This window comes from Thalassophryne amazonica, chromosome 5 (genome assembly GCF_902500255.1).
Source record: "Thalassophryne amazonica chromosome 5, fThaAma1.1, whole genome shotgun sequence".
In the NCBI taxonomy this organism is placed as follows: domain Eukaryota; kingdom Metazoa; phylum Chordata; class Actinopteri; order Batrachoidiformes; family Batrachoididae; genus Thalassophryne; species Thalassophryne amazonica.
This window is the reverse complement of record NC_047107.1, coordinates 125969546-125996796: the sequence shown is the minus strand read 5'-3', so window position 1 is coordinate 125996796 and position 27251 is coordinate 125969546. Positions and strand designations below refer to the sequence as shown.

The following is a 27251-nucleotide window of genomic DNA, read 5'->3' as shown; positions in this document are numbered from 1 at the left end:
CAGGCGCCCTGTGGGAGGTGCTCCGGGAGTACGGGGTCCGGGGTCCTTTGCTAACGGCTATCCAGTCCCTGTACAACCGCAGCAGGAGCTCGGTTCGCATTGTCGGTAGCAAGTCAAACCTGTTTCCAGTGCATATTGGCCTCCGCCAGTGCTGCCCTTTGTCACCGGTTCTGTTCATTGCCTTCATGGACAGAATTTCTAGGCACAGCCAGGGTGTAGAGGGGGTCCGGTTTAGGAACCACAGAATCTCATCTCTGCTGTTTGCGGATGATGTGGTCCTGTTGGCTTCGTCAAACCAGGACCTTCAGCGTGCACTGGGGCAGTTTGCAGCCGAGTGTGAAGCGTCTGGGATGAAGATCAGCATCTCCATATCCAAGGCCATGGTTCTCGACCGTAAAAAGGTGTCTTGCCCTCTCCAGGTCGGTGGGGTGTCCTTGCCTCAGGTGGAGGAGTTTAAGTATCTCTGGGTCTTGTTTACGAGTGAGGGACAGATGGAGCGTGAGAGCAATAGACAGATCGGTGCAGTGTCTGCAGTGATGCGGTCGTTGTGAGGAGTTCTGTCACTCGGGAGGAGCTCAGAGTCGAGCCGCTGCTCCTCCACATCGAAAGGAGCCAGCTGAGGTGGCTCGGGCATCTTTTCCGGATGCCCCCTTGACGCCTCGCTGGAGAGGTGTTCCGGGCACGTCCCATCGGGAGGAGGCCCCGGGGAAGACCCAGATCATGCTGGAGGGACTACGTCTCTCAGCTGGCTTGGGAACGCCTCGGGGTTCCCCTGGAGGAGCTGGGGAAGGTGTGTGTGGATCGGGAGGTCTTGGCGGCTTTGCTTGAGTTGCTGCCCCCTCGACCCGACCTAGGATAAGCGGAAGAAAATGGATGGTTGGATGGGTCTTGTTCACGAGAGAGGGACGGATGGAGCGTGAGATTGACAGACGGATCGGTGCAGCATCTGCAGTGATGCTGTCGCTGTATCGGACCGTCATGGTGAAGAGAGAGCTGAGCAGGGGTGCAAAGCTCTCGATTTACTGATCGATCTACGTTCCGACCCTCACCTATGGTCATGAGATTTGGCTCATGACCGAAAGAACAAGATCGTGAGTACAAGCGGCCGAGATGAGTTTCCTCCGCAGGGTGGCTGGGCACTCCCTTAGAGATAGGGTGGGGAGCTCGGTCACTCGGGAGGAGCTCGGAGTCAAGCCGCTGCTCCTCCACGTCGAAAGTAGCCAGCTGAGGTGGCTAGGGCCTCTTTTTTGGATGCCCCCTGGACGCCTCGCTGTAGAGGTGTTCCGGGCATGTCCCATCGCGAGGAGGCCCCGGAGAACGCTGGTCAAAGCTGTCTTGGGACCGCCTCGGGGTTCCCCCAGAGGAGCTGGGGGAGGTGTGTGTGGATCTGGAGGTTTGGGCGGCTTTGCTTGAGCTGCTGCCCCCGCGACCCGACCTCGGATGAAGCGGAAGAAAATAGATGGATGGATGGATGGATGGATTTACACTTCAGAAAATACCGTAAATCAGTGAGTGCGGTGACAAGATTCTCACTGCATATTTTGAACATGTCCAGAATATACTCTGCGACTGATTTTTCACCCTGTGCCGCGTTGCTAATAGGGCTACCACAGCTAGTCGACTAGTCACGACAACGTCGACTAATGAAACCGTCGACAACTAATTTAGTAGTTGACGAGTCGTTTATTTTATTTGTCTTTGTTTTTCTCTCAGTTCATAGTTTTAGTCAGTGAGCCGTCCTGCCGTCATTTCAATGTTCAAACTTGGATAAGACGGCCGATTAAAACAGTGGCTGTCTTGTTCAAAGCTGTCTAAAATGCGCAGTTTACCGGAGGAGCTGTCAGAGAGAGTGTGTGTGTGTGTGTGTGTGTGTGTGTGTGTGTGTGTGTGTGTGTGTGTGTGTGTGTGTGTGTGTGTGTGTGTGCGCGCGCGCGCGCGCAGAGTCAACTCGCTGCAGACTGCGAGAGAGGGAGGAAGATTCTTGATTGGAGGCACGAGATGTTACATTCTGCTGAGAACCATCGGTGCACGTGACACAGCGAGCGCAGAGCAGAGAGAGAGGATTTTAACCCGAGTGAACATGTAGGAAAAAAAACAAACGTGGAACTGCCTTTACTTTTCTCTGCTCTTTCTCTACCGATGTTTTTCTGATGGCACCGACCTGTTCACACCATGTGCGAGTCGTATACTGAATTTATGAGATCATGAGATGAAATAAACAGTCAAATATCCTTAAAACATCCTTAAAAATGAGAATATATAAATGAACTGAGCAAAAATTACGCATACATGGGTTAAAAAAAACCCTGCTGTGGAGAAGCTGCAGTGATGTTCAGAGGCTCAGATCACAAAATGCAGGTGAGAACTCTGAACTTTAACAGCTGTTATTTTCCAAAGGTATATATTTGTTCAATCTTAAACTTAATGTAGTGTTTAAGCACAAAACGTGACTGAGGAGAAAAAAATGACTTCATCACACTAAAATGAACTGGAGTCAGAATAAAAATACAAACTGCTGATTTTTGTTATTTTGCAAAGTTATTATAAGCTGCAGCTATGTGTTTTATTAATTTCAAAGTGAGTTACCTCTTATTTTATTCTGATTTATTTATACAAAAAATATGGCGAGTCAAATCAGCCTGCATTGTTCTGTTCAGTTTATATCAGAGTTTACCTGCACGTTTGTGTATTTTTTCCTTCTTTATAAGCATTTGGTGTTTGCATTTGCTCCACAAAGTTTTAAAACACAATAAAATGTTCACACTTTTCTTTATAGCAGTTCTGTAATTTCAAAAATGCAACAGAAACAACCAGAAATCAGAAAAAGTTGGGACTACAACCCCTGGCAAAAATTATGGAATCACCGGCCTCAGAGGATGTTCATTCAGTTGTTTAATTTTGTAGAAAAAAAGCAGATCACAGACATGACACAAAACTAAAGTCATTTCAAATGGCAACTTTCTGGCTTTAAGAAACACTATAAGAAATCAAGAAAAAAAGATTGTGGCAGTCAGTAATGGTTACTTTTTTAGACCAAGCAGAGGAAAAAAATATGGAATCACTCAATTCTGAGGAACAAATTATGGAATCACCCTGTAAACAAATTAACACCTGCATCAAATCAGATCTGCTCATTGACATTGACCCTATGCCATGACATTGACCCTATGTGTCTTTTTGCAAGGAATGTTTTTGCAGTTTTTGCTCTATGGCAAGATGCATTATCATCTTGAAAAATGATTTCATCATCCCCAAACATCCTTTCAATTGTCCAAAATATCAACATAAACTTGTGCATTTATTGATGATGTAATGACAGCCATCTCCTCAGTGCCTTTACCTGACATGCAGCCCCATATCATCAATGACTGTGGAAATTTACATTTTCTCTTCAGGCAGTCATCTTTATAAATCTCATTGGAAAGGCACCAAACAAAAGTTCCAGCATCATCACCTTGCTCAATGCAGATTCGAGATTCATCACTGAATATGACTTTCATCCAGTCATCCACAGTCCACAATTGCTTTTCCTTAGCCCATTGTAACCTTGTTTTTTTTCTGTTTAGGTGTTAATGATGCCTTTCGTTTAGCTTTTCTGTATGTAAATCCCATTTCCTTTAGGCGGTTTCTTACAGTTCGGTCACAGATGTTGACTCCAGTTTCCTCCCATTCGTTCCTCATTTGTTTTGTTGTACATTTTTCGATTTTTGAGACATATTGCTTTAAGTTTTCTGTCTTGACGCTTTGATGTCTTCCTTGGTCTACCAGTATGTTTGCCTTTAACAACCTTTCCATGTTGTTTGTATTTGGTCCAGAGTTTAGACACAGCTGACTGTGAACAACCAACATCTTTTGCAACATTGCGTGATGATTTACTCTCTTTTAAGAGTTTGATAATCCTCTCCCTTGTTTCAATTGACATATCTCGTGTTGGAGCCATGATTCATGTCAGTCCACTTGGTGCAACAGCTCTCCAAGGTGTGTTCACTCCTTTTTAGATGCAGACTAACGAGCAGATCTGATATGATGCAGGTGTTAGTTTTGGGGATGAAAATTTACAGGGTGATTCCATAATTTTTTCCTCAGAATTGAGTGATTCCATATTTTTTTCCTCTGCTTGGTCTAAAAAAGTAACCGTTACTGACTGCCACAATCTTTTTTTTCTTGATTTCTTATAGTGTTTCTTAAAGCCAGAAAGTTGCCATTTGAAATGACTTTAGTTTTGTGTCATGTCTGTGATCTGCTTTTTTTCTACAAAATTAAACAACTGAATGAACATCCTCCGAGGCCGGTGATTCCATAATTTTTGCCAGGGGTTGTATATGTAAAATGAAGATAAAATTAAAATGTTGCACTACTCCCAGTTTCTCCACTCACAGAATCAAAAATTCTTCCAGAGTTGTGTCTTGGTGGCTTCCCTCACTTGTCTCCTTCCAGCATGGACATTTGGTTTTGAGAACTGCCTACCTGACACAGATTTACTATAAAGTAACACACTGTTTGTATTTCTGAATGATTAATGTAACTGAAGTCTAAGAAATAGTCACTGATTTGGAAATATTCATTTTTTCATCCCCTGATGTTTCTCGGAAAATGCTGCAGGCCTTAATTTAGGAAATTACGTATGATCCGACTAGTCGACTAATTGCAAAAGTAATCGTTGACTAATCGACTATCAAAATAGTCATTTGTGGCAGCCCTAATTGCTAATGCCCCCCACCACCCTTTTCCGTGACAGTGGGGCGAATATGGCTGAAATGGACACCACATGAGACAAAATTAAGTTTTATACTTAAATGTTCACACGCCAGAGAGTGGAGTTAATATTTTACTCGAGTTTACTGGAGTTTACTATTTTACTTATGATTTGTCACAATTCTGCATGTGCATCGCTGCGTGTGTGTGCATGTAGACTGTGTTATAACTTGCATGCATGCTCATTTTTCTTTGTGATTCACACACAATCATTTTATTCACTTTGACTATTTATTTAATGGCTAAATCCTAGAATAGTTGGTGAATCTTTCATAAGTTCCATTTTCTTTTCAGTTTTCTGGTGTCAGTGATCTACTCAAAGGCCAAGCTGGCATCAGCCTGCGGAGGAATCATCTACTTCCTGAGCTACGTGCCCTACATGTATGTGGCCATTCGGGAGGAGGTGGCCCATGACAAAATCACTGCCTTTGAGAAGTGTATTGCTGTAAGTCTGATTTGGTTCTCTGTGGCGTTATGCCTTATTGTGTTGAGTTGAACAAAGCAACTATGAACACAACAGAGTTATTATCTCTCGCGGGCCAAAGGCCCTCAAAGGGGATTATGTTGTGACAATATCCGTCTGTCTTTCCCAAAAAGGGTATAGAGTAGGGTGGTCCTCTACAGTATGCCAAAAATAAAAATGTGACCTTCTTAATGGTGTGTTTACACATATGCAAGATTCGTTATGAATGTCATATATACATCATTCTTGGCACATTCCTGACATTCTTAAAGGTGATAGAGAGAGGTTGAACGGGGCATTAATCCTTGTGAATAATTAATTTCGAAGGGGCGTGTGTGAAAGGGGGTGTGTGGGGGGGGGGGGGGGGACTATTGGTGAAAAAGTGACGTAACTTTTCTCTCAAAAACGGATTGGCCTGTTTTCTGTCGGCAATTCAAAAAAGGAAAAATACTTGAAACAGAGATTCTGAAATTTGCTGGCACTTCGTGTGTATTCCCCACAGCGGGGAGACTCTGAACTAACACCAAAAACATGAAAAAGATGATTTTGATTCTCTATCCCCTTTAACATGAATTAACACTTCTGAATAGGTTTCTTAGTAGTGCGTGTTGCTGTGTGATATTCGTGATTTTCGTAGAGCATGTTTTTGGCTGTCAAAAAATTGTCCACGAATGTCACGCACCACCCTCATTTCACCTCATGTCATGGAGGTCACAACGAGCGTGTTGATCTGTCTTGAATAGTGGTGATCCTTAATAAAGCTTCTCTGACATGCGCACAATTAAACCCTGCTGCACTACATTCAGTTTCTTTGCTGCAGTATGCTGAAGAAGGACAATGACGCCAAGTTGGCTAAAAGTTTTGTTCCAGTGCTCCTCAGCGCGCTCCTGCAGGTGTTCCACCTGCTGCTGCTGTGCCTGATGTTTGGGAAAACGCCCGAGACAATAGCCACTTGGAGCCACACATCTGGCTCTCTCCGTTTCCTCCTCCTTTCTGCCATGCGGTCGCAAAGTTCTTCTGCCGTGGATTTTGAGGAGCAAACTGGAGCAATCTGAATTGTTCAGCAACTAACAGTTGGATGAATATGGGGGTGTGTGTAGAGACAGTTTGCCTCATTCACAACGTGACAGAACTTAATGATGCACTGTTGCATGTGCAACAGGGCAGAATGTTATTCTTGACCGTGCGTAATGGTTCCTGATAATCCTCCAGCAACATGTGCCATTAATCATAACGCGTGGTAACAGGTTGCAGCAGTTCCTGAGAACATCTGACGCCTCTGCCCCCGAATCATCATATTTGTGATCAGCGGTCAAGAATGTATACTTCATGGCATTCGTAACTTTCCTTCATTATATGTAAACATAGCTTAAGGTGCTTCCTGACAAAATTGTTCATCTTGATGAGAAAATGTTTTGTGAAAAATTTTATTTCGATATGACCATTCTAACCACTGCCACACGCGAGGTGAAAATTGCAATGGTTGAGCATATTAGCGCAAACCAGCAATAGTAATGTACCTGTTTGCAACAACAATCCTTTCTCCTTTAACTGACCATACAGGGGACATAAAAAAAGTATTGCATGTCACTGTCCACCTATTTGGTGAAAACAGACACTCATGGGGACAACATTTGGTTCAGGTTTTCTTCACCTACGAAAACTGATGTCAAAGCCACTCAACAACTTGCAGCAGGTGGCGCTGCTGTTCATCCTTTGTTAAGATCTGATTGTAATCCTGGATAAGTGCAACTCCTCGCTCAGCAAAATCATTAACAGCAACGATGTTATGTAGGACCTGCTGTGATAACTGGAATGATGAGTCGTCCTCCCACTCTGAGGGTCCTTGATGAGGAAGTCCATGTTGACTTTGAATGCCTCAAAAATGCCACCTCAGACAGATGTAACAAAATCTGCGACTAATGAACTAATGTATCCAGTCCATAACTCAAAATGTCACTCGCACGTCACATAAAACAGCGGCAGGGCGGCAGTGGTTAATATTTTACAAATGTCATGAAATTTCACCCAATTCATATATATATATATATATATATATATATATATATATATATATATAGATATAGATATAGAAGCACCTTGAAAAAGTTGAAGTTTGTTTTTTAGGACCACCCTAGTACAGAGTAAGCATTCTTAAATCAACTCCTCTCACATTTTTAGTAGGAATTTTGTGAAACTTAAGTCCTTGTAATAGGTTGGCAATATGCATATTATCATATCGTTCAAGTTGGGCTCATTTTACCAGAGTTACTGCCCTTGATTTACAAATCTAGACTTGGTCAGTTTCATGAGTGGGTGCCTGCATTCTGAAATCAACTCCTTTCACATTTTTAGTAGGAAATCTGGGAAAGTTGGTACAATTCCTTGTTATAGGTTGGTAATATGCATATTGCAATATTGTACAAGATTGATAAAGATAAACTTTATTGATCTCACAGAGGTGAAATTCATGTTACGTCAGCTCTTAAAAAACACACACAAGATGGGTGCAAGTAAAGGAAAATGTTCATCAAACAGCGTGTGCAAAGATAAGCAGTAATAATACTTGTAACAGTACGAGACATAAAAAATGAGGTAGAAATAGAATATGTATGTGTGTGTGTATATATATATATATATATATATATATATATATATATATATACACACACACACATTGACATATTTTGGCAGAGTTATGGCCCTTAATAACAAACCTAGACACTGCCAGTTACATGAGTTGGTGTCTGCATTCTGAAATCAACTATCACACACCTTGAAATGTCATCAGAATGTAATAAGCACTTGTACCAAAGCAGCGTTTGCCAGTGGTGGGATATTGTTCTCTCAGAGCACTCTTGTTTTTTTTTTTTTTAAACCAGTTTTGTTGTAAAGTGTAATATTTTTTTGTTCTTGAAATATTCAAATTAATATTATTTCTTAACCTGTCTCCTCTAGTCTCTGATGTCCACGACAGCCTTTGGCCTAGGATCAAAGTACTTTGCCCTGTATGAAGTAGCAGGCGTTGGCATCCAGTGGCGAACCATCAGTCAGTCGCCTGTAGAAGGCGATGACTTTAACTTGGGTTTGTCCATGATGATGCTCATCATTGATGCTGCTGTGTATGGTGTACTCACCTGGTATATTGAAGCTGTACATCCAGGTATATTCTAGGTTTTGCTTTCCAAATTTTAAATTGTGTATTTATAGACAAGTAAGTGCTTCCTTGTTTCCTTCTTCTTTTTTTTTCCTATAGGCATGTATGGGTTGCCCCGCCCCTGGTACTTCCCCCTGCAGAGGTCTTATTGGTCGGGCAGTGGGCGTGTTGAGACATGGGATTGGCCATGGTGTGGAGGCAGCACAGCGAGGCTCAGCGTGATGGAGGAGGACCAGGCTTGTGCAATGGACCAACGGAGATCAGGTAGGGAAGACTGATCTGGTGTCATTGTTGTTGGCAACTTTATAAACTGTTTAAATACAGGTAATTATTTATGGTAACCAGAATGTTGTTGTTGTTGTTGTTTCTGTTTTTTAATGAAAGGTATTGCTATTAAAATGATCTAAAAATCTCTGCGCTCTATTCATTCATGCACAGTCATGACTCATGTAACATTTCCTCTTCAAGGTCAGGCCCAACATTTTCACCACAGTTTTAGAATCCAGTGAATTCATAAAAGTCTTCATGTTGGAAAATTTCATTACCAGTGTTCTAACTCTGCCACCACGTAAAAATTGAAATATCCCTATCTTGCTCTTTTTATTCCTTCCCAGCCATACATTTATATTGCACTTTTCAAACAACCATTACAAAGTGTGTTACAAAGATGATAAACAGTTAAAAACTATTAACAATACACAGAAACATTCAAAACTAGTCAAAACATACAGTAGTGTTCAGAATAATAGTAGTGCTATGTGACTAAAAAGATTAATCCAGGTTTTGAGTATATTTCTTGTTGTTACACGGGAAACAGGGTACCAGTAGATTCAGTAGATTCTCACAAATTACTCACACTCTTAAGGCTATGAAATTGGGCTATTAGTAAAAAAATAAAAGGGGGTGTTCACAATAATAGTAGCATCTGCTGTTGACGCTACAAACTCAAAACTGTTATGTTCAAACTGCTTTTTTAACAATCCTGTGAATCACTAAACTAGTATTTAGTTGTATAACCACAGTTTTTCATGATTTCTTCACATCTGCGAGGCATTAATTTTGTTGGTTTGGAACCAAGATTTTGATCATTTACTAGTGTGCTTGGGGTCATTGTCTTGTTGAAACACCCATTTCAAGGGCATGTCCTCTTCAGCATAAGGCAACATGACCTCTTCAAGTATTTTTACATATCCAAACTGATCCATGATACCTGGTATGCGATATATAGACCCAACACCATAGTAGGAGAAACATGCCCATATCATGATGCTTGCACCACCATGCTTCACTGTCTTCACTGTGAACTGTGGCTTGAATTCAGAGTTTGGGGTCGTCTCACAAACTGTCTGCGGCCCTTGGACCCAAAAAGAACAATTTTACTCTCATCAGTCCACAAAATATTCCTCCATTTCTCTTTAGGCCAGTTAATGTGTTCTTTGGCAAATTGTAACCTCTTCTGCACATCTTTTATTTAACAGAGGGACTTTGCGGGGGATTCTTGCAAATAAATTAGCTTCACACAGGCATCTTCTAACTGTCACAGCACTTACAAGTAACTCCAGACTGTCTTTGATCATCCTGGAGCTGATCAGTGGGTGAGCCTTTGCCATTCTGGTTATTCTTCTATCTATTTTGATGGTTGTTTTCTATTTTCTTACATGCGTCTCTGGTTTTTTGTCCATTTTAAAGCATTGGAGATCATTGTAGGTGAACAGCCTATAATTTTTTGCACCTGCGTATAAGTTTTTCCCTCTCCAATCAACTTTTTAATCAAACTACGCTGTTCTTCTGAACAATGTCTTGAACGTCCCATTTTCCTCAGGCTTTCAAAGAGAAAAGCATGTACAACAAGTGCTGGCTTCATCCTTAAATAGGGGACACCTGATTCACACCTGTTTGTTCCACAAAATTGCTGAACTCACTGACTGAATGTCACACTACTATTATTGTGAACACCCCCTTTTCTACTTTTTTTTTACTAATAGCCAAATTTCATAGCCTTAAGAGTGTGCATATCATGAATGCTTGGTCTTGTTGGATTTGTGAGAATCTACTGAATCTACTGGTACATTGTTTCCCATGTAACAATAAGAAATATACTCAAAACCTGGATTAATCTTTTTAGTCACATAGCACTACTATTATTCTGAACACTACTGTATTTAGACTGAATCATCAGTAGTGAGATGATACACATAGAATTATATATAACAGAACTACAAAAAGAAGACCATAGTCTAGTTACAAGAGATGGATTATAGATGTTTTTAGTCTTCTGATTTTTTTTTTATTATTCATTGTTTAGTTGCATTTTTGTCAGTTTCACTGAAACTAATACATGTATTTTTTTTTTAAATTGTATTGTACAAGTTGGGGTTATTATTTTTGAAGTGCCTGTTGTGCTTTGGCAGTAGTTTTGCAGTTTCCTGAATGGCCCTCAAGATGTTGTTGTTGTTGTTTTCATCATTTAGCTAGCCATTAAAAAAAGTGAGTAGAGAATTTTATTTTGTAATTTTTTTTTAATCAGTTGGCACTCTGCCCTTATCTGTTTTAGTCTTGACTGAGTGGCATTGCATGTACATACTTGGTCTCCCTTTTTGTCTTCCCAGAGGAGATGCGCGGTATAGAGGAGGAGCCAAGCCACCTGCCACTAGTCGTGTGTATTGACAAACTGACCAAGGTGTACAAGACTGGCAGCAAGTTAGCCTTAAACAAACTGAGCCTCAACCTCCATGAAAACCAAGTGGTCTCTTTCCTGGGGCACAATGGTGCTGGCAAGACCACCACCATGTGAGGGGAAAAGTGTGTGTGTGTGTGTGTGTGTGTGTGTGTGTGTGTGTGTGTGTGTGTGTGTGTGTGTGTGTGTGTGTGTGTGTGTGTGTGTGTGTGTGTGTGTGTGTGTGTGTGTTATAACTGGCTGACATTAACTCTAAACCATAAACACTTTGTCCATCTTTGCTGTAACAGGTTCAGTTGATTTAGATTTTTATAAAATGGAGCAAATCTCAGGCTTAAAGTGCTGCTATCAGACATGACACTTCATCTGCATTGTCCTAGTCCACCCAGCTGTAAATGGGTACCATCCTTGGCTGGGGAGGGAACCTGTGATAGACTGGCCTCCCATCCAGAGAGAGTTGTTGTTTCACTCTGCCGAATGCAGAGATAAGCACTGGCACCAATGAGCCGCAGGTCCTATATCGGCGTCACTACTTTTGGTACAGCTTTCACTGGGGTATCACGTTTTAAATCAGTATTCATCAATATATATTCGTCATTTTTTTATGAAAAGAATACAAATAATTCATGTTCTGTGGAACTAATGGAGTACGTGTACCCTTATGTTTCATACTGAGCATTAAGAATAGTATCAGTTAAATGCAGATTCATGGCAAAATTCAACTCAACCAATCAACTTTTTTCTTGTATAGCGCCAAATCACAACAAACAGTCGCCCCAAGGCGCTCCACATTGCAAGGCAAGGCCATACAATAATTATGAAACACAGTCTACGTCTAAAGCAACATAACCAAGGGATGGTCCAGGGTCACCCGATCCAGCCCTAATTATAAGCCTTAGCGAAAAGGAAAGTTTTAAGCCTAATCTTAAAAGTAGAGAGGGTATCTGTCTCCCTGATCTGAATTGGGAGCTGGTTCCACAGGAGAGGAGCCTGAAAGCTGAAGGCTCTGCCTCCCGTTCTACTCTTACAAACCCTAGGAACTACAAGTAAGCCCGCAGTCTGAGAGCGAAGCGCTCTAATGGGGTAATATGGTACTATGAGGTCCCTAAGATAAGATGGGACCTGATTATTCAAAACCTTATAAGTAAGAAGAAGAATTTTAAATTCTATTCTAGCATTAACAGGAAGCCAATGAAGGGAGGCCAACACGGGTGAGATATGCTCTCTCCTGCTAGTCCCCGTCAGTACTCTAGCTGCAGCATTCTGAACCAACTGAAGGCTTTTTAGGGAACTTTTAGGACAACCTGATAATAATGAATTACAATAGTCCAGCCTAGAGGAAACAAATGCATGAATTAGTTTTTCAGCATCACTCTGAGACAAGACCTTTCTGATTTTAGAGATATTGCGTAAATGCAAAAAGGCAGTCCTACATATTTGTTTAATATGCGCTTTGAATTTATGCGCTTTCAAAATTAGTGGTATTGCTGCTGTAGCTTAGGAACCCAATACCATCCACCCCAGTAAGCACATCCTAGTTTGAAGGATGCATTTTGGCTGTCATAACAGACCAGTGTTACCTGCAGATATAGATACTCCAGCATGTTTTCTTTACATGATTTGATTTATCAGGAATGTGACCTGGACGTATACTGTGCACCCAGAAAGTATTCACAGCGCTACGCTTTTGCCGCATTTTATTATGTTACAGTCGTATTCCAAAATGGAGTAAATTATTTTTTCCCCTCAAAATTCTACTTTTTTACTTTTTGCAGATTTATTAAAAATAAATATTCATATGCTAATAAATATTCACAGCAGCAATTAAAGCCTCATGTCTTCTTGAATATGTTGCCACAAGCTTGGTGCACCTGTCTTTGGGCACAGACATTTTCAGATCTCTCCAGAGATGTTCAGTCAGATTCAGGTCTGAGCTCTGGCTGGGCCACTCAAGGTCATTCACAGAGTTGTCCTGAATCCACTCCTTTGATATCTTGGCTGTGTGCTTAGGGTCATTGTCCTGCTGAAAGACGAACCGTCGCCCCGGTCTGAGGTCAAGAGTGTGGAAAATGCAGAACAAGTGCAGCGCTGTGAATACTTTCTGGATGCACTGTATGATCAGTATATTTTAGCTGAAAATCTACATAATGTCACAATGTTAATACATAACTTTGAACCCAAAAAAACAGTTTGGGGTTGTGTTTCTTCCCATCATTTTGGTATTTTGTCATTACCCATAATGCAACATATTCCTACCATATTGCTACGCAACGATATACACTTGTGAACTTATTTGAGGGGTTCTTGGTTTTAACGTAAACTGAAGAAAAAGTTATTGTCAGTTGCAATTTGCCTTACTAATACTACCCTAAGCTTTGGTGAGCTTAGGGTAGCCATATTCATGAAAGATCTGAAATATTCCTGTGGAAAACGCGTATCCACATACAGAGAAACACAAGCCGGGTTGGTTCCAACTGTTACACACACATACAGTTTCGCAGAGTGTCACATTGTAATCATGAATAATGACAAAACACTAGATTTATTTGTTGTGGCATGCTTTAAAAGGTTTGACAAACTCAAAGTATGGAATACAAAACAGTGATATACAGAAGCACTTTACATGTACTTGCAATTTTTAAAAGTTGGATATAATTTTTAAAAGCATTCTCTTCTTTGCCAATGATTCACTGTGTTACTATCACTGTCGCATCATAGGTCAATTCTGACCGGCTTGTTCCCACCCACCTCTGGCTCAGCCACTATATATGGTCACGATATCCGTACGGAGATGGAACGGATTCGTCAGAACCTGGGCATGTGTCCGCAGCATAACGTCCTGTTTGACAAGCTGAGTGTAGAGGAACATCTTTGGTTCTACTCCAGACTCAAAGGCATGGCTGAGGAAGACATACGCAAGGAAATGGACAAGTCAGTTTGCCCATACCATTGAGCTTACAAGAATTAGTTAACCCTTTTGTTCCTTACATCTCAACTGCTCATAACAGCACTTAGAGAAGAAGTACCTGATATACATATTTGAATATGTAAATGAACTGTTTATTATATTACACTACACATTATCTTCTACAAGTACACAAATGGAAACTAAGTTGTTGATGTGAAACGTCTGAGCATATTTGCAAAGAAGAATAAGCAGCTTGTTAATTCACAATCTAAAAATTGTTGATACATGTCCACTTGAATCTGTGTGTATGCGTGTTTAGGATGATTGTTGACTTGGAGTTATCCAACAAGCGTCACAGTCTGGTGCAGACTTTGTCTGGGGGGATGAAGAGGAAGCTGTCTGTGGCCATAGCTTTCGTTGGCGGCTCCAGAGCCGTCATTTTGGATGAACCCACCGCAGGAGTGGATCCTTATGCTCGTAGGGCGATCTGGGACCTCATCCTCAAGTACAAGCAGGGTGAGTCACTTCCAGAATACCAGAGTATGTTCTGGCGTTGTTCTCATCGATTGAAATTGCTACTGTAATAACTATCGCCGTTGTAGTAATGTTAATATAACTGGTGCAAACACACAGCCGATTCAAATGCTGTTATAATAAATGTCACCAATGCAATTTTTCTTAATAGGAATGCAAGAGCATAGTTTCAGTACATGAGTATTTCCAGTACAAATATGCCTGCTATTATAATGAATAATCTGTAGACAGACGTTTACGTATATTCATGGGAAGCAGCTTTAGTGACATTGCTAACATTTTTACATTACTTTCCCTTTTCTCTCCCTCGTTGCATTGTGAATCAAACTACGCACCGTGTCCTCCTGCTGATTTTTAAATTAACCTGTCACCTTCATAAAGGAGCGCATTAAACAGTTTGTTTTATTGTATTGTTCGTTACACTCTAAGGAAAGGCTAATCTATTTTAGTCAATTTAATGTCTCATTCTCATCCTTTTATACGTCCACCCCAGTAAAAAAACAAAACATTTGTATATACATATATATTTTTTTAGTTTTCTCTGATACAACAAAAGAGAAGGATTTTCTTCAAAAGATGTGAAATTTCAGCTACAGTTTGCCAGAAGGCACACGGAATAGAATGTGTCAGCACAGAGCCACAACTCTCTGAGGACAAATTCACCTTGCAGCCTTTGTACTTGGCGTCCAAGCTACCTCCATTGTCAAGCAGCAAGTTCCAAGACGGCTCAGTAAACTTCCACCGTCTTTGCCCACAGCATACTCGCCACTCAAAGAAATTCACAATAAATAAATAAATAAAAAATTGATGTGGGCCGATTTCAGCATGAGGGCAGGTATGATAATTTTTTATTTATTTATCACTTCACTTATGGTGAAGTCTGTCCATTGAACGTCTCCTTTGTAGACATGTTGCCTTCACTAATGGACCAGTCACATGGCACTTAACGAAGGGCAACAAAGCCCAAATGAAACAAGAAATCTGGACTTTCATTGGCATCGTTTAACCTTCGCTCAGCTTCGTTCCTGCAGCTGGCGCTTCATCAGGATTTTTAAACTGTTGAAAAATTTGAATGAAGGGCAACGAAAACCTCAATTCATCCATGTTTCGTTTTGCTGTCCTTCTTGACATTTTTTATCGTTTGCTTAGTTTTTGTAACGTTGGCGTTTAGTTTGACTTCGTTCAACCAGCTGAATGTTTTCAAACAGTGCAGAAGCTGGTTTGTGAGCGCTGCCGCTGCGTTCATGTATCATCGGAAATTACAGGGCAAACTCAGCCTGTTTGCTTTTTGCTTTTTTTTTTTTTTTTATAATCTGGGTGGGGGGTCAGCTTCAATGGGCTCAGGCATCTTATATAGGCCAGAATTAATCTTTTGTGTGGATACAATTAATTATTTTGCCACAAGCAACTGCTGAATTTGAAACAACAAAAAAGTTCTGTCATTTCTGACGGTACTTGAAGGCAGCAGCAGCTCCTGCGTGCGCTTATTATTTTTTTATTAAATATAATAGTATGAGTGTAGGAATGACAATCCAACCCATATGTACATATGGCAACAGGTAGATGATTCATATGACTATATAACGAGCCGTTCTGGAAGGAAGAATTCACCTTGTGGATCAGCTGCAGCTGGTAGAAATAACCACACATGGGGAGTCAATGCGCGTTCACACGGACTGAACAATTTACTGCTCTGATATATTCAGTCATCTTTACACTTATATTTATTCCCCATTTTGACAACAACGCTTTTGGTTCTGCTCCCATTTTGTATGAGATGAACTCAAAGATCTAAAACTTTTTACACATACACAATATCACCATTTCCCTCAAATATTGTTCACAAACCAGTCTAAATCTGTGATAGTGAGCACTTCTCCTTTGCAGAGATAATCCATCCCACCTCACAGGTGTGCCATATCAAGATGCTGATTAGACACCATGATTAGTGCACAGGTGTGCCTTAGACTGCCCACAATAAAAGGCCACTCTGAAAGGTGCAGTTTTCAGAGAATTTGGCAGTACATCCAACTAGCCTCACAACCGCAGACCACGTGTAACCACACCAGCCCAGGACCTCCACATCCAGCATGTTCACCTCCAAGATCGTCTGAGACCAGCCACTCGGACAGCTGCTGAAACAATTGGTTTGCATAACCAAAGAATTTCTGCACAAACTGTCAGAAACCGTCTCAGGGAAGCTCATCTGCATGCTCGTCGTCCTCATCAGGGTCTCGACCTGACTCCAGTTCGTCGTCGTAACCGACTTGAGTGGGCAAATGCTCACATTCGCTGGCGTTTGGCACGTTGGAGAGGTGTTCTCTTCATGGATGAATCCCGGTTCACACTGTGCAGGGCAGATGGCAGACAGCGTGTGTGGCGTCGTGTGGGTGAGCGGTTTTCTGATGTCAATGTTGTGGATCGAGTGGCCCATGGTGGTGGTGGGGTTATGGTATGGGCAGGCGTCTGTTATGGACGAAGAACACAGGTACATTTTATTGATGGCATTTTGAATGCACAGAGATACCGTGACGAGATCCTGAGGCCCATTGTTGTGCCATACATCCAAGAACATCACCTCATGTTGCAGCAGGATAATGCACGGCCCCATGTTGCAAGGATCTGTACACAATTCTTGGAAGCTGAAAATGTCCCAGTTCTTGCATGGCCGGCATACTCACCAGACATGTCACCCATTGAGCATGTTTGGGATGCTCTGGACCGGCGTATATGACAGCGTGTACCAGTTCCTGCCAATATCCAGCAACTTCACACAGCCATTGAAGAGGAGTGGACCAACATTCCACAGGCCACAATTGACAACCTGATCAACTCTATGCGAAGGAGATGTGTTGCACTGCATGAGGCAAATGGTGGTCACACCAGATACTGACTGGTATCCCCCCCCCCAATAAAACAAAACTGCACTTTTCAGAGTGGCCTTTTATTGTGGGCAGTCTAAGGCACACCTGTGCACTAATCATGGTGTCTAATCAGCATCTTGACATGGCACACCTGTGAGGTGGGATGGATTATCTCAGCAAAGGAGAAGTGCTCACTATCACAGATTTAGACTGGTTTGTGAACAATATTTGAGGGAAATGGTGATATTGTGTATGTGGAAAAAGTTTTAGATCTTTGAGTTCATCTCATACAAAATGGGAGCAAAACCAAAAGTGTTGCGTTTATATTTTTGTTGAGTGTATACGTATATATATGTATATATATGTATATATATGTATACGTATATATATATGTATATATATGTATACGTATATATATATGTATACATATGTATACGTATATATATATGTATACATATGTATACGTATATATATGTATACATATGTATACGTATATATATATGTATACATATGTATGTATACGTATATATATATGTATACGTATATATGTATGTATACGTATATATATGTATACGTATATATGTATACGTATGTATACGTATATATATATGTATACGTATGTATACGTATATATATATGTATACGTATGTATACGTATATATATATGTATACGTATGTATACGTATATATATATATAGCTTAGTAACGTAATACAGTGATAGAGCAGTGACCACGGCACACCAGAGGGCTTTTTTTTTTTTTTTTTTATAATTGAAGCAAGACGGAGTGCCCAGCGTGTCGTCAGACAGTGAGGGTTCTGATGATGATGGAGATGGTCCCTCTTTTGTTCTGCATGAGGAACCAGAGCAGGTGGTCCCTCCGACATGCACACAGATCTCCACAGCTTCTGTTTGCAGTTTCTCCAGGACTCAGGCGCTATGAACTGCGTCCCAGCGCCGAATCCTGGAACTCAGAGATGCAGACACACACTGCTCCAGCTGTGGCTCCAGGCATTTTTTTTTAAAGCTTCGATATCATTAGCTTCGGTTTCGTTTAGTTCCTCTTTTGTCTCTTTCGTGCTCCTGATTCACAAGCTATTCGGTGATAAAGCTCTTTTGTCCACCTTTTCTCAATGAATTGTGACTTTTTTACTTTTTTCCCTTCGTTCAGGAATCGTTGTGTGCCGTGTGACTGGGCCATAACCTCTCAAAGACTAATGATTTTTGACCCAATCTGATTCTTATCTTGGCAGTTAGGTGGCACCAAGTGTTTGTAAACACCGGTTCCTCTAATGCCTACACATGCTGTCTCTCATGACTTTTCAGCTTGACTAATGTTCCAAGGTCACCGAGGTCAAAATTCAACATTTTAAGAAACTTTGAATGTTCCTGCTGCATTGGCTGGAACTTTACTAATTCTTTATCTTCGATTCTTCCCATGATGATATGTGATCTACAGTTTTAGTTTTACTTTACATACGTTACAGGGTCACAGACATCAGTTCAAAGTGCAGCTGAACAGCATAGTTTGTGGGATTTTCACTTCAACAGATTTTGAAATTTCCCTGAATTAAGACTGAGCTCCAGGCTTTCAATGACATCTAGACTCCACCATCACAAGTGCACCTATAGGTGGTGAAAATGTTGAAATTTTCTCTCTGTATTCAAGTCTCTGGGTCCTCTGCCTTTGAGATCAAGAGACATCTGGAAAGAGCTTAGAAAGTCATGATGTTTCTGGACAGTGTTTGGTGATGCTGATTTCTTTGCAGGAGGATGAAGGTTGTAGTCCTTAGGGTCCTGGTGCTTTTTGTCTTAATGTATGGTTGTGAGACTGTGGGATGCTAAACAGTAACCTGCATGTCATTGGTCCTGCACCTGTTTAGAAGATCCTTGGGTACTGTTAGAATGACTTTGTGTCAAATGTGGTTTTCGTGATTTTATTTTATTTTATTTTATTTTAAACAGTTAAAAAATACATAATGTATGTATGAAAAAGACATCACAAAAATATCCAGCAAGTTGTAGTTGTAGAAAAAAGAAAAACAAAATTAGTCGGGTAGCCCATGTAACTAATGTTGGGGCCCATGCGAAATCAGTGCCAAAAGTGATTTTTTTTTTGTTTGAGATAGATGCTATGGGTATCAATATTCAGAAACATTTGGATGGCAGTTTTACTTTGAAGTATTTTGCCGGGGTTTTGGACGCCCTAATATGCATGCCCATCTTTTGGGTTTGATATTGATTTCTGGCATGACCATTTGTTATAAATGATCATTTCTCAAAAACTATTCACTGGAAATTTATGAAATCTCCCAAGCCCTTAGCTCCTGCTACCTGTGAGTGGTTCACCAAATATCAAGTCAATATCTTGTATAATTTCAATTGTATTCACCATAACATACATAAATTCTTCCATCGAAATTGTCAATCGAGTGAAGCAAATATTCAAACATCATCATCATGGCACTCATGATAGTTTTCAAAGTTGTCACAGTCCTGACATTTGCACAGTGCTGTGCATGGTAGGTTATTCTTGTGGCATGAACAGTTCACTTTTTGTTTGCATGAACCTTTGCACTCACATTTCACTAGCTCCAGTACAGCACATGGAGATGGGTTTTCAAGACATTGTACTGGAACAAGGTTCCCATCCTTATCAATCTTCCATCCATTGCCCTCTGGGATTAAACTGTTAGGTTTGGGTTCCCCATAGCTTTTATCTCTCTTGGACATAAAATTGGCACACTGTATATGTGGTTTGAGAGTGCCTAGTGTTGGAGGAAGTTTTTCCCCTTCCAAATTCTTAACCTTGAAAACCTCCCATCGAAGTTCAGAAAGTATGACACATGAACCTCTACCAGCATAAGCACTTGTGTAGCCCCTGCTCGCTTGTTGCGTGTTTTTTCTTTCAGGGATCCAGTTATATACCGGTCAGATATGATGCGACCTTCATTATACCACTGCAGCATTTTGTCAATCCTCTTGACAAATGCATCTGCGAGATCACCAATTGTATGCATGCCAGGAACCTTCTTCATACCTTGCACAATAGCTTGTCCATCCATTATAATAACCTTTTCCCTGTCAAATCTTGATTCTAGGGAAACAATTTCATCCTGAACATCAGCATCAGAATAATTTGATTGAACATTTTCATCATCATTTGTGGTCTGCTCCTGTCCCATGGCATTTTCCATATTTGCATTAATCAGTTCATCAGTTACAGAACAGGCAATTTCTTCACTTTGATCACAAGATATTGCATGGTCTGGGCTGGACTGTGATGTACTTGGCACATATGACTCTAATTATTTCATGAATGAGCATTTGTCACTTGGAATCAACAGAGTTCCATCTGAAGCAAAAAGAGATCTGGGTACAACTGACATTTCATAGTTGCCAATTGCATCTCCTAGCTTTTCTACCAGTTCAGGTCGTTATTGTTGGATTACCAGGAAACATGCCAGCAACTGACGATCTTCACGAAGTTTGACAACCTTATTTCCAGCACCATATTTTGTCTTCTTCAAACAAGTGCTGTGAGTTTTCAGCTTCATCTTCTCCATTCTGTCCCAGAGTGAATGAGGAGATCCATCTACAACTCTGTCAGCTACGAACTGTTCATACCGGATTTTCCCTTTCAAATCTCTGTCCAGAATATCACATTTGGCATTTTCAGGTACCGCCATCATAGAACCAATGTTTACCAACTGCATACCAGAGGCAAATGGGTTACCTCCACAATGCTCCTCAAGGCCACTTTTGATTTTATCTGCATTAGCATCAAACCTGTATGAAATGCTTCCTGACAGTTGGTAATGCTCTTATGGAGATGCCTCGGTGTCAGTCAATGTATACTCTTTTTGGAAGTCATTGACAATCCGTGCCATTTCTGGTGCTGTCAGTAGAAAACAACACAATGCTGAATCATTTTGTGTGATTCCAGTGATTCCTCCCACCACTTTCAATCTTCGGATTTCTTGTTCCAGGGTCTGATCCACAAACAAATTTGAGAATGGAGTTCCAGTCTTCTTAACACAGAAGTCCCCATGTTTGAGTGCATCCCATATTTCAGGACTACTTGTTTTCAGAGCATTCATTTGAGCTAAATGAAATGGCATCAGTCTGGCATAATGATATAAATCATGTGCAAAGAAGTATTTGACATGATTGTGAAGGGCAGCTAAGTATTCTTCACAGTCTCCATATATGCCACACAAAGGTATACAGTTCTATAGCAAAACCACCTGTCATTTATTAGGTGTTTCCTGCAGATATTTCCTCAAGAATGAATGTTTATCTCAAGAAACATAGTTTCATTTCTGATGTTGAAGTGTTAAAATCATGAAAATGATGGCATTGCCATGTATTCTGGCATAAAAACACAAAATTGCAAAAGTAAAATTGCCACCCATGTTTTTTTTCTTATTGATACCCTGTTGGTGCTATTTAAATAATAAAATCACTTTTGGCATTCAATTCCCACAGAATGACACAGTGATCTGGACTAAATTCAGCAACATGAATGAACATTTAAATTTCTGTCTGGAAAAAGAGTAGGAAGTCGCTACATGCTTATGTAGTCCTACCCCTGTGTCATACTAAAATTGTCATTCAAACAATTATATAATCCACTCGCTCTCTTAAAATCACTGTAGTCCCCCACTTACTTAAATCAGTTTTACTAAGGGAAAAACTCAGATGAGGAATCTCGTTTGCATTGTGAGTGAATATCAGCTACATTTTAGTCATGTGGCCAAATGTTGCTATCCAGGATCCAAGGCAGTTCCATAGTGTGACCTGACCTCACCTCAAGAGTTACAGTTTGGTGAAATTATGTACTTCATCAGTATGTGTCATCTTTCTTCCAAGTATCATCTGGATTAGATGTCACATATGGCTGAAAACTGACCATTTTGGAAGGAATTCTGACTGTTTAGACGTTGCCTTACTATAATCAACCTCTATAAGCCTATTGATTCATAATACCACCTTCAAATAACATGCTTATGGGTGTATAATTGCCTGTGCTGCTGTGTTTGATTATTCTTTGCAACACCTGTAGGTGTTTAGTGCGGGTGCAGTAATGTGTCTGCTCCACTTTTGCTTCAGGTCGCACAATCCTGCTGTCCACCCACCACATGGATGAAGCAGACTTACTTGGAGATCGAATTGCCATCATCTCACATGGAAAACTCAAGTGCTGCGGCTCCCCGCTCTTCCTTAAGAGCACCTACGGAGACGGATACAAACTGACTCTGGTCAAAAAGCAAAGCGAAGGCCGAGGTGTGTTTGTATTTGCATCCCTGTCTGTTTGCCTGTGGATAATACAAAATGGTCGTAGCTTAAGTTGATGTAAGATGTAATTAATTGCTCAAGAATGACCACCTGTTTCTCACATTGTTGCAGCTTTTAGCACTTAATCACCGTGTGCACCACATATTACAGTTTTATTCCCCAGGTTCACCTCATTACCTACACTGTTGCCTTCTTCCATTCTCTGTTAGTTAATGAATTTTGTGAAATTGCTTCCAACCCTTTATTCTTCAGTCCTCACCGGAGGTACAGCTATACATTTTGCCAAAATATGTTTTGACACTATGTGTAGTGAAACTGAAAAATCCCTTGTGATTAGATATCATTTTGAATTAGTAGACCCTTACTGGCCAGACACAAATGGAAAATGATGAATCCCCGTGTCGACGGCATAGAAGGATGCAGCAACTTCTACAAAAAAGTTATGTTGATTATGGCGTTATCGTGAACTACCTGAATCCCTAATTCTCACTTTCCTTACTATTTTTTTTTCTTGCTTACTGCTTTTACACCTAAATTCCAGCAGGTGCGGCAGCATTGCATCACACCTGGAGCTGATCTTGGCCATTCTACATAATGCTCATTGTTCTACCAGTTGCACTGCATTTCAGACAAATCGTGGCTCTCTGCTGCTCTATAAGAACAATATGTGCAGAGTTTGCCTTTATCAGAAAGCGTGTCAACCTGCACAGAGTGAGCCAAGTCAAACAGGAAGTCGGCACCCAAAGTAAAATTCCTCGCATAGGTGACAGATTGTATTTGATTTCATTAATTCAGCATTATGGTCTACCTGGTTGAAATAACATTAACACATTTAAGAATACACAAAAAGAAAATGTACTGTAACTATGGATCTAGTAGTAGCACAAAAATCAAGGAAAAATGAGCAAATCAGCATGTTTAGCTCCTGAAACCGTGTCAGTGAGAATGTGATGCCACGTGCATGGTATAAAGGAAACCGTGGTGCACACCTAACGTGTTGGATTTGAGGGTTTGCTGTTGCAATGTCCTTTTATTTATCATCACCTCCTCTGTATGGTTTGCTGTATATGGTTTTTCTTCTGTCCTTAAGGCCAGGACAACCAACTGCAGCCTCCTTCATCTCTGTCACCATCTTCCTCCCTGTCACCTTGCTCAGAGGCTCGGGTCACCCAGTTTATTCGTCAGTTTGTGGCGTCCTGTCTGCTGGTTTCCGATTCTAATACTGAGCTATCCTACATCCTGCCCTCCGAAGCCGTGAAGAAGGGCTGCTTTGAGAGGCTTTTCCAGGTCAGCACATGCATGTCTCTGTAACGCATTCTATTTGCGGACCTGTTATAATCAGTGAGACTTTGGACTCTGTTCTTGTTTCATGTTGCAGCAACCATTGCAGGTAGCATTCAGACAAGCTGGCATTCTGCAGCTTCTCTCCCCCTGCCATCCCCTCATTACCCCATCCCCGTAGAGACGGTGCCTGCTCCCAGACTACCAATAACCAGCAAAAATCTATTTAAGCATAAAAATTCAAAAAGAAAAAATAATATAGCACCTTCAACTGCACCACAGACTAAAACAGTTAAATGTGGTCTATTAAACATTAGGTCTCTCTCTTCTAAGTCCCTGTTGGTAAATGATATAATAATTGATCAACATATTGATTTATTCTGCCTAACAGAAACCTGGTTACAGCAGGATGAATATGTTAGTTTAAATGAGTCAACACCCCCGAGTCACACTAACTGTCAGAATGCTCGTAGCACGGGCCGAGGCGGAGGATTAGCAGCAATCTTCCATTCCAGCTTATTAATTAATCAAAAACCCAGACAGAGCTTTAATTCAATTGAAAGCTTGTCTCTTAGTCTTGTCCATCCAAATTGGAAGTCCCAAAAACCAGTTTTATTTGTTATTATCTATCGTCCACCTGGTCGTTACTGTGAGTTTCTCTGTGAATTTTCAGACCTTTTGTCTGACTTAGTGCTTAGCTCAGATAAGATAATTATAGTGGGCGATTTTAACATCCACACAGATGCTGAGAATGACAGCCTCAACACTGCATTTAATCTATTATTAGACTCTATTGGCTTTGCTCAAAAAGTAAATGAGTCCACCCACCACTTTAATCATATCTTAGATCTTGTTCTGACTTATGGTATGGAAATAGAAGACTTAACAGTATTCCCTGAAAACTCCCTTCTGTCTGATCATTTCTTAATAACATTTACATTTACTCTGATGGACTACCCAGCAGTAGGGAATAAGTTTCATTACACTAGAAGTCTTTCAGAAAGCGCTGTAACTAGGTTTAAGGATATGATTCCTTCTTTATGTTCTCTAATGCCATATAACAACACAGTGCAGAGTAGCTACCTAAACTCTGTAAGGGAGATAGAGTATCTCGTCAATAGTTTTACATCCTCATTGAAGACAACTTTGGATGCTGTAGCTCCTCTGAAAAAGAGAGCTTTAAATCAGAAGTGTCTGACTCTGTGGTATAACTCACAAACTCGTAGCTTAAAGCAGATAACCCGTAAGTTGGAGAGGAAATGGCGTCTCACTAATTTAGAAGATCTTCACTTAGCCTGGAAAAAGAGTCTGTTGCTCTATAAAAAAGCCCTCCGTAAAGCTAGGACATCTTTCTACTCATCACTAATTGAAGAAAATAAGAACAACCCCAGGTTTCTTTTCAGCACTGTAGCCAGGCTGACAAAGAGTCAGAACTCTATTGAGCTGAGTATTCCATTAACTTTAACTAGTAATGACTTCATGACTTTCTTTGCTAACAAAATTTTAACTATTAGAGAAAAAATTACTCATAACCATCCCAAGACGTATCGTTATCTTTGGCTGCTTTCAGTGATGCCGGTATTTGGTTAGACTCTTTCTCTCCGATTGTTCTGTCTGAGTTATTTTCATTAGTTACTTCATCCAAACCATCAACATGTTTATTAGACCCCATTCCTACCAGGCTGCTCAAGGAAGCCCTACCATTATTTAATGCTTCGATCTTAAATATGATCAATCTATCTTTGTTAGTTGGCTATGTACCACAGGCTTTTAAGGTGGCAGTAATTAAACCATTACTTAAAAAGCCATCACTTGACCCAGCTATCTTAGCTAATTATAGGCCAATCTCCAACCTTCCTTTTCTCTCAAAAATTCTTGAAAGGGTAGTTGTAAAACAGCTAACTGATCATCTGCAGAGGAATGGTCTATTTGAAGAGTTTCAGTCAGGTTTTAGAATTCATCATAGTACAGAAACAGCATTAGTGAAGGTTACAAATGATCTTCTTATGGCCTCGGACAGTGGACTCATCTCTGTGCTTGTTCTGTTAGACCTCAGTGCTGCTTTTGATACTGTTGACCATAAAATTTTATTACAGAGATTAGAGCATGCCATAGGTATTAAAGGCACTGCGCTGCGGTGGTTTGAATCATATTTGTCTAATAGATTACAATTTGTTAATGTAAATGGGGAATCTTCTTCACAGACTAAAGTTAATTATGGAGTTCCACAAGGTTCTGTGCTAGGACCAATTTTATTCACTTTATATATGCTTCCCTTAGGCAGTATTATTAGACGGTATTGCTTAAATTTTCATTGTTACGCAGATGATACCCAGCTTTATCTATCCATGAAGCCAGAGGACACACACCAATTAGCTAAACTGCAGGATTGTCTTACAGACATAAAGACATGGATGACCTCTAATTTCCTGCTTTTAAACTCAGATAAACTGAAGTTATTGTACTTGGCCCCACAAATCTTAGAAACATGGTGTCTAACCAGATCCTTACTCTGGATGGCATTACCCTGACCTCTAGTAATACTGTGAGAAATCTTGGAGTCATTTTTGATCAGGATATGTCATTCAAAGCGCATATTAAACAAATATGTAGGACTGCTTTTTTGCATTTACGCAATATCTCTAAAATTAGAAAGGTCTTGTCTCAGAGTGATGCTGAAAAACTAATTCATGCATTTATTTCCTCTAGGCTGGACTATTGTAATTCATTATTATCAGGTTGTCCTAAAAGTTCCCTAAAAAGCCTTCAGTTGGTTCAAAATGCTGCAGCTAGAGTACTGACGGGGACTGGAAGGAGAGAGCATATCTCACCCATATTGGCCTCTCTTCATTGGCTTCCTGTTAATTCTAGAATAGAATGTAAAATTCTTCTTCTTACTTATAAGGTTTTGAATAATCAGGTCCCATCTTATCTTAGGGACCTCGTAGTACCATATCACCCCAATAGAGCGCTTCGCTCTCAGACTGCAGGCTTACTTGTAGTTCCTAGGGTTTGTAAGAGTAGAATGGGAGGCAGAGCCTTCAGCTTTCAGGCTCCTCTCCTGTGGAACCAGCTCCCAATTCAGATCAGGGAGACAGACACCCTCTCTACTTTTAAGATTAGGCTTAAAACTTTCCTTTTTGCTAAAGCTTATAGTTAGGGCTGGATCAGGTGACCCTGAACCATCCCTTAGTTATGCTGCTATAGACGTAGACTGCTGGGGGGTTCCCATGATGCACTGTTTCTTTCTCTTTTTGCTCTGTATGCACCACTCTGCATTTAATCATTAGTGATCGATCTCTGCTCCCCTCCACA

General features: G+C 40.6%; 1 protein-coding gene across 3 annotated transcripts in view; it reads left to right on the top strand.

The window, feature by feature from the left end:
• Window positions 1-27251, top strand: part of abca2 (ATP-binding cassette, sub-family A (ABC1), member 2) — a 178220-nt gene that overhangs the window by 105743 nt on the left and 45226 nt on the right. For 2 of the 3 annotated variants that reach the window (XM_034171301.1, XM_034171300.1), the window contains 8 exons: window positions 5050-5200; window positions 8177-8381; window positions 8475-8639; window positions 10985-11165; window positions 13771-13983; window positions 14280-14476; window positions 22470-22643; window positions 23746-23942. In XM_034171301.1, the coding sequence (XP_034027192.1) occupies window positions 5050-5200; window positions 8177-8381; window positions 8475-8639; window positions 10985-11165; window positions 13771-13983; window positions 14280-14476; window positions 22470-22643; window positions 23746-23942 (1483 nt within the window). The remainder of the gene's footprint in view (window positions 1-5049; window positions 5201-8176; window positions 8382-8474; window positions 8640-10984; window positions 11166-13770; window positions 13984-14279; window positions 14477-22469; window positions 22644-23745; window positions 23943-27251) is intronic. The other variant, XM_034171302.1, reaches the window with a different exon arrangement.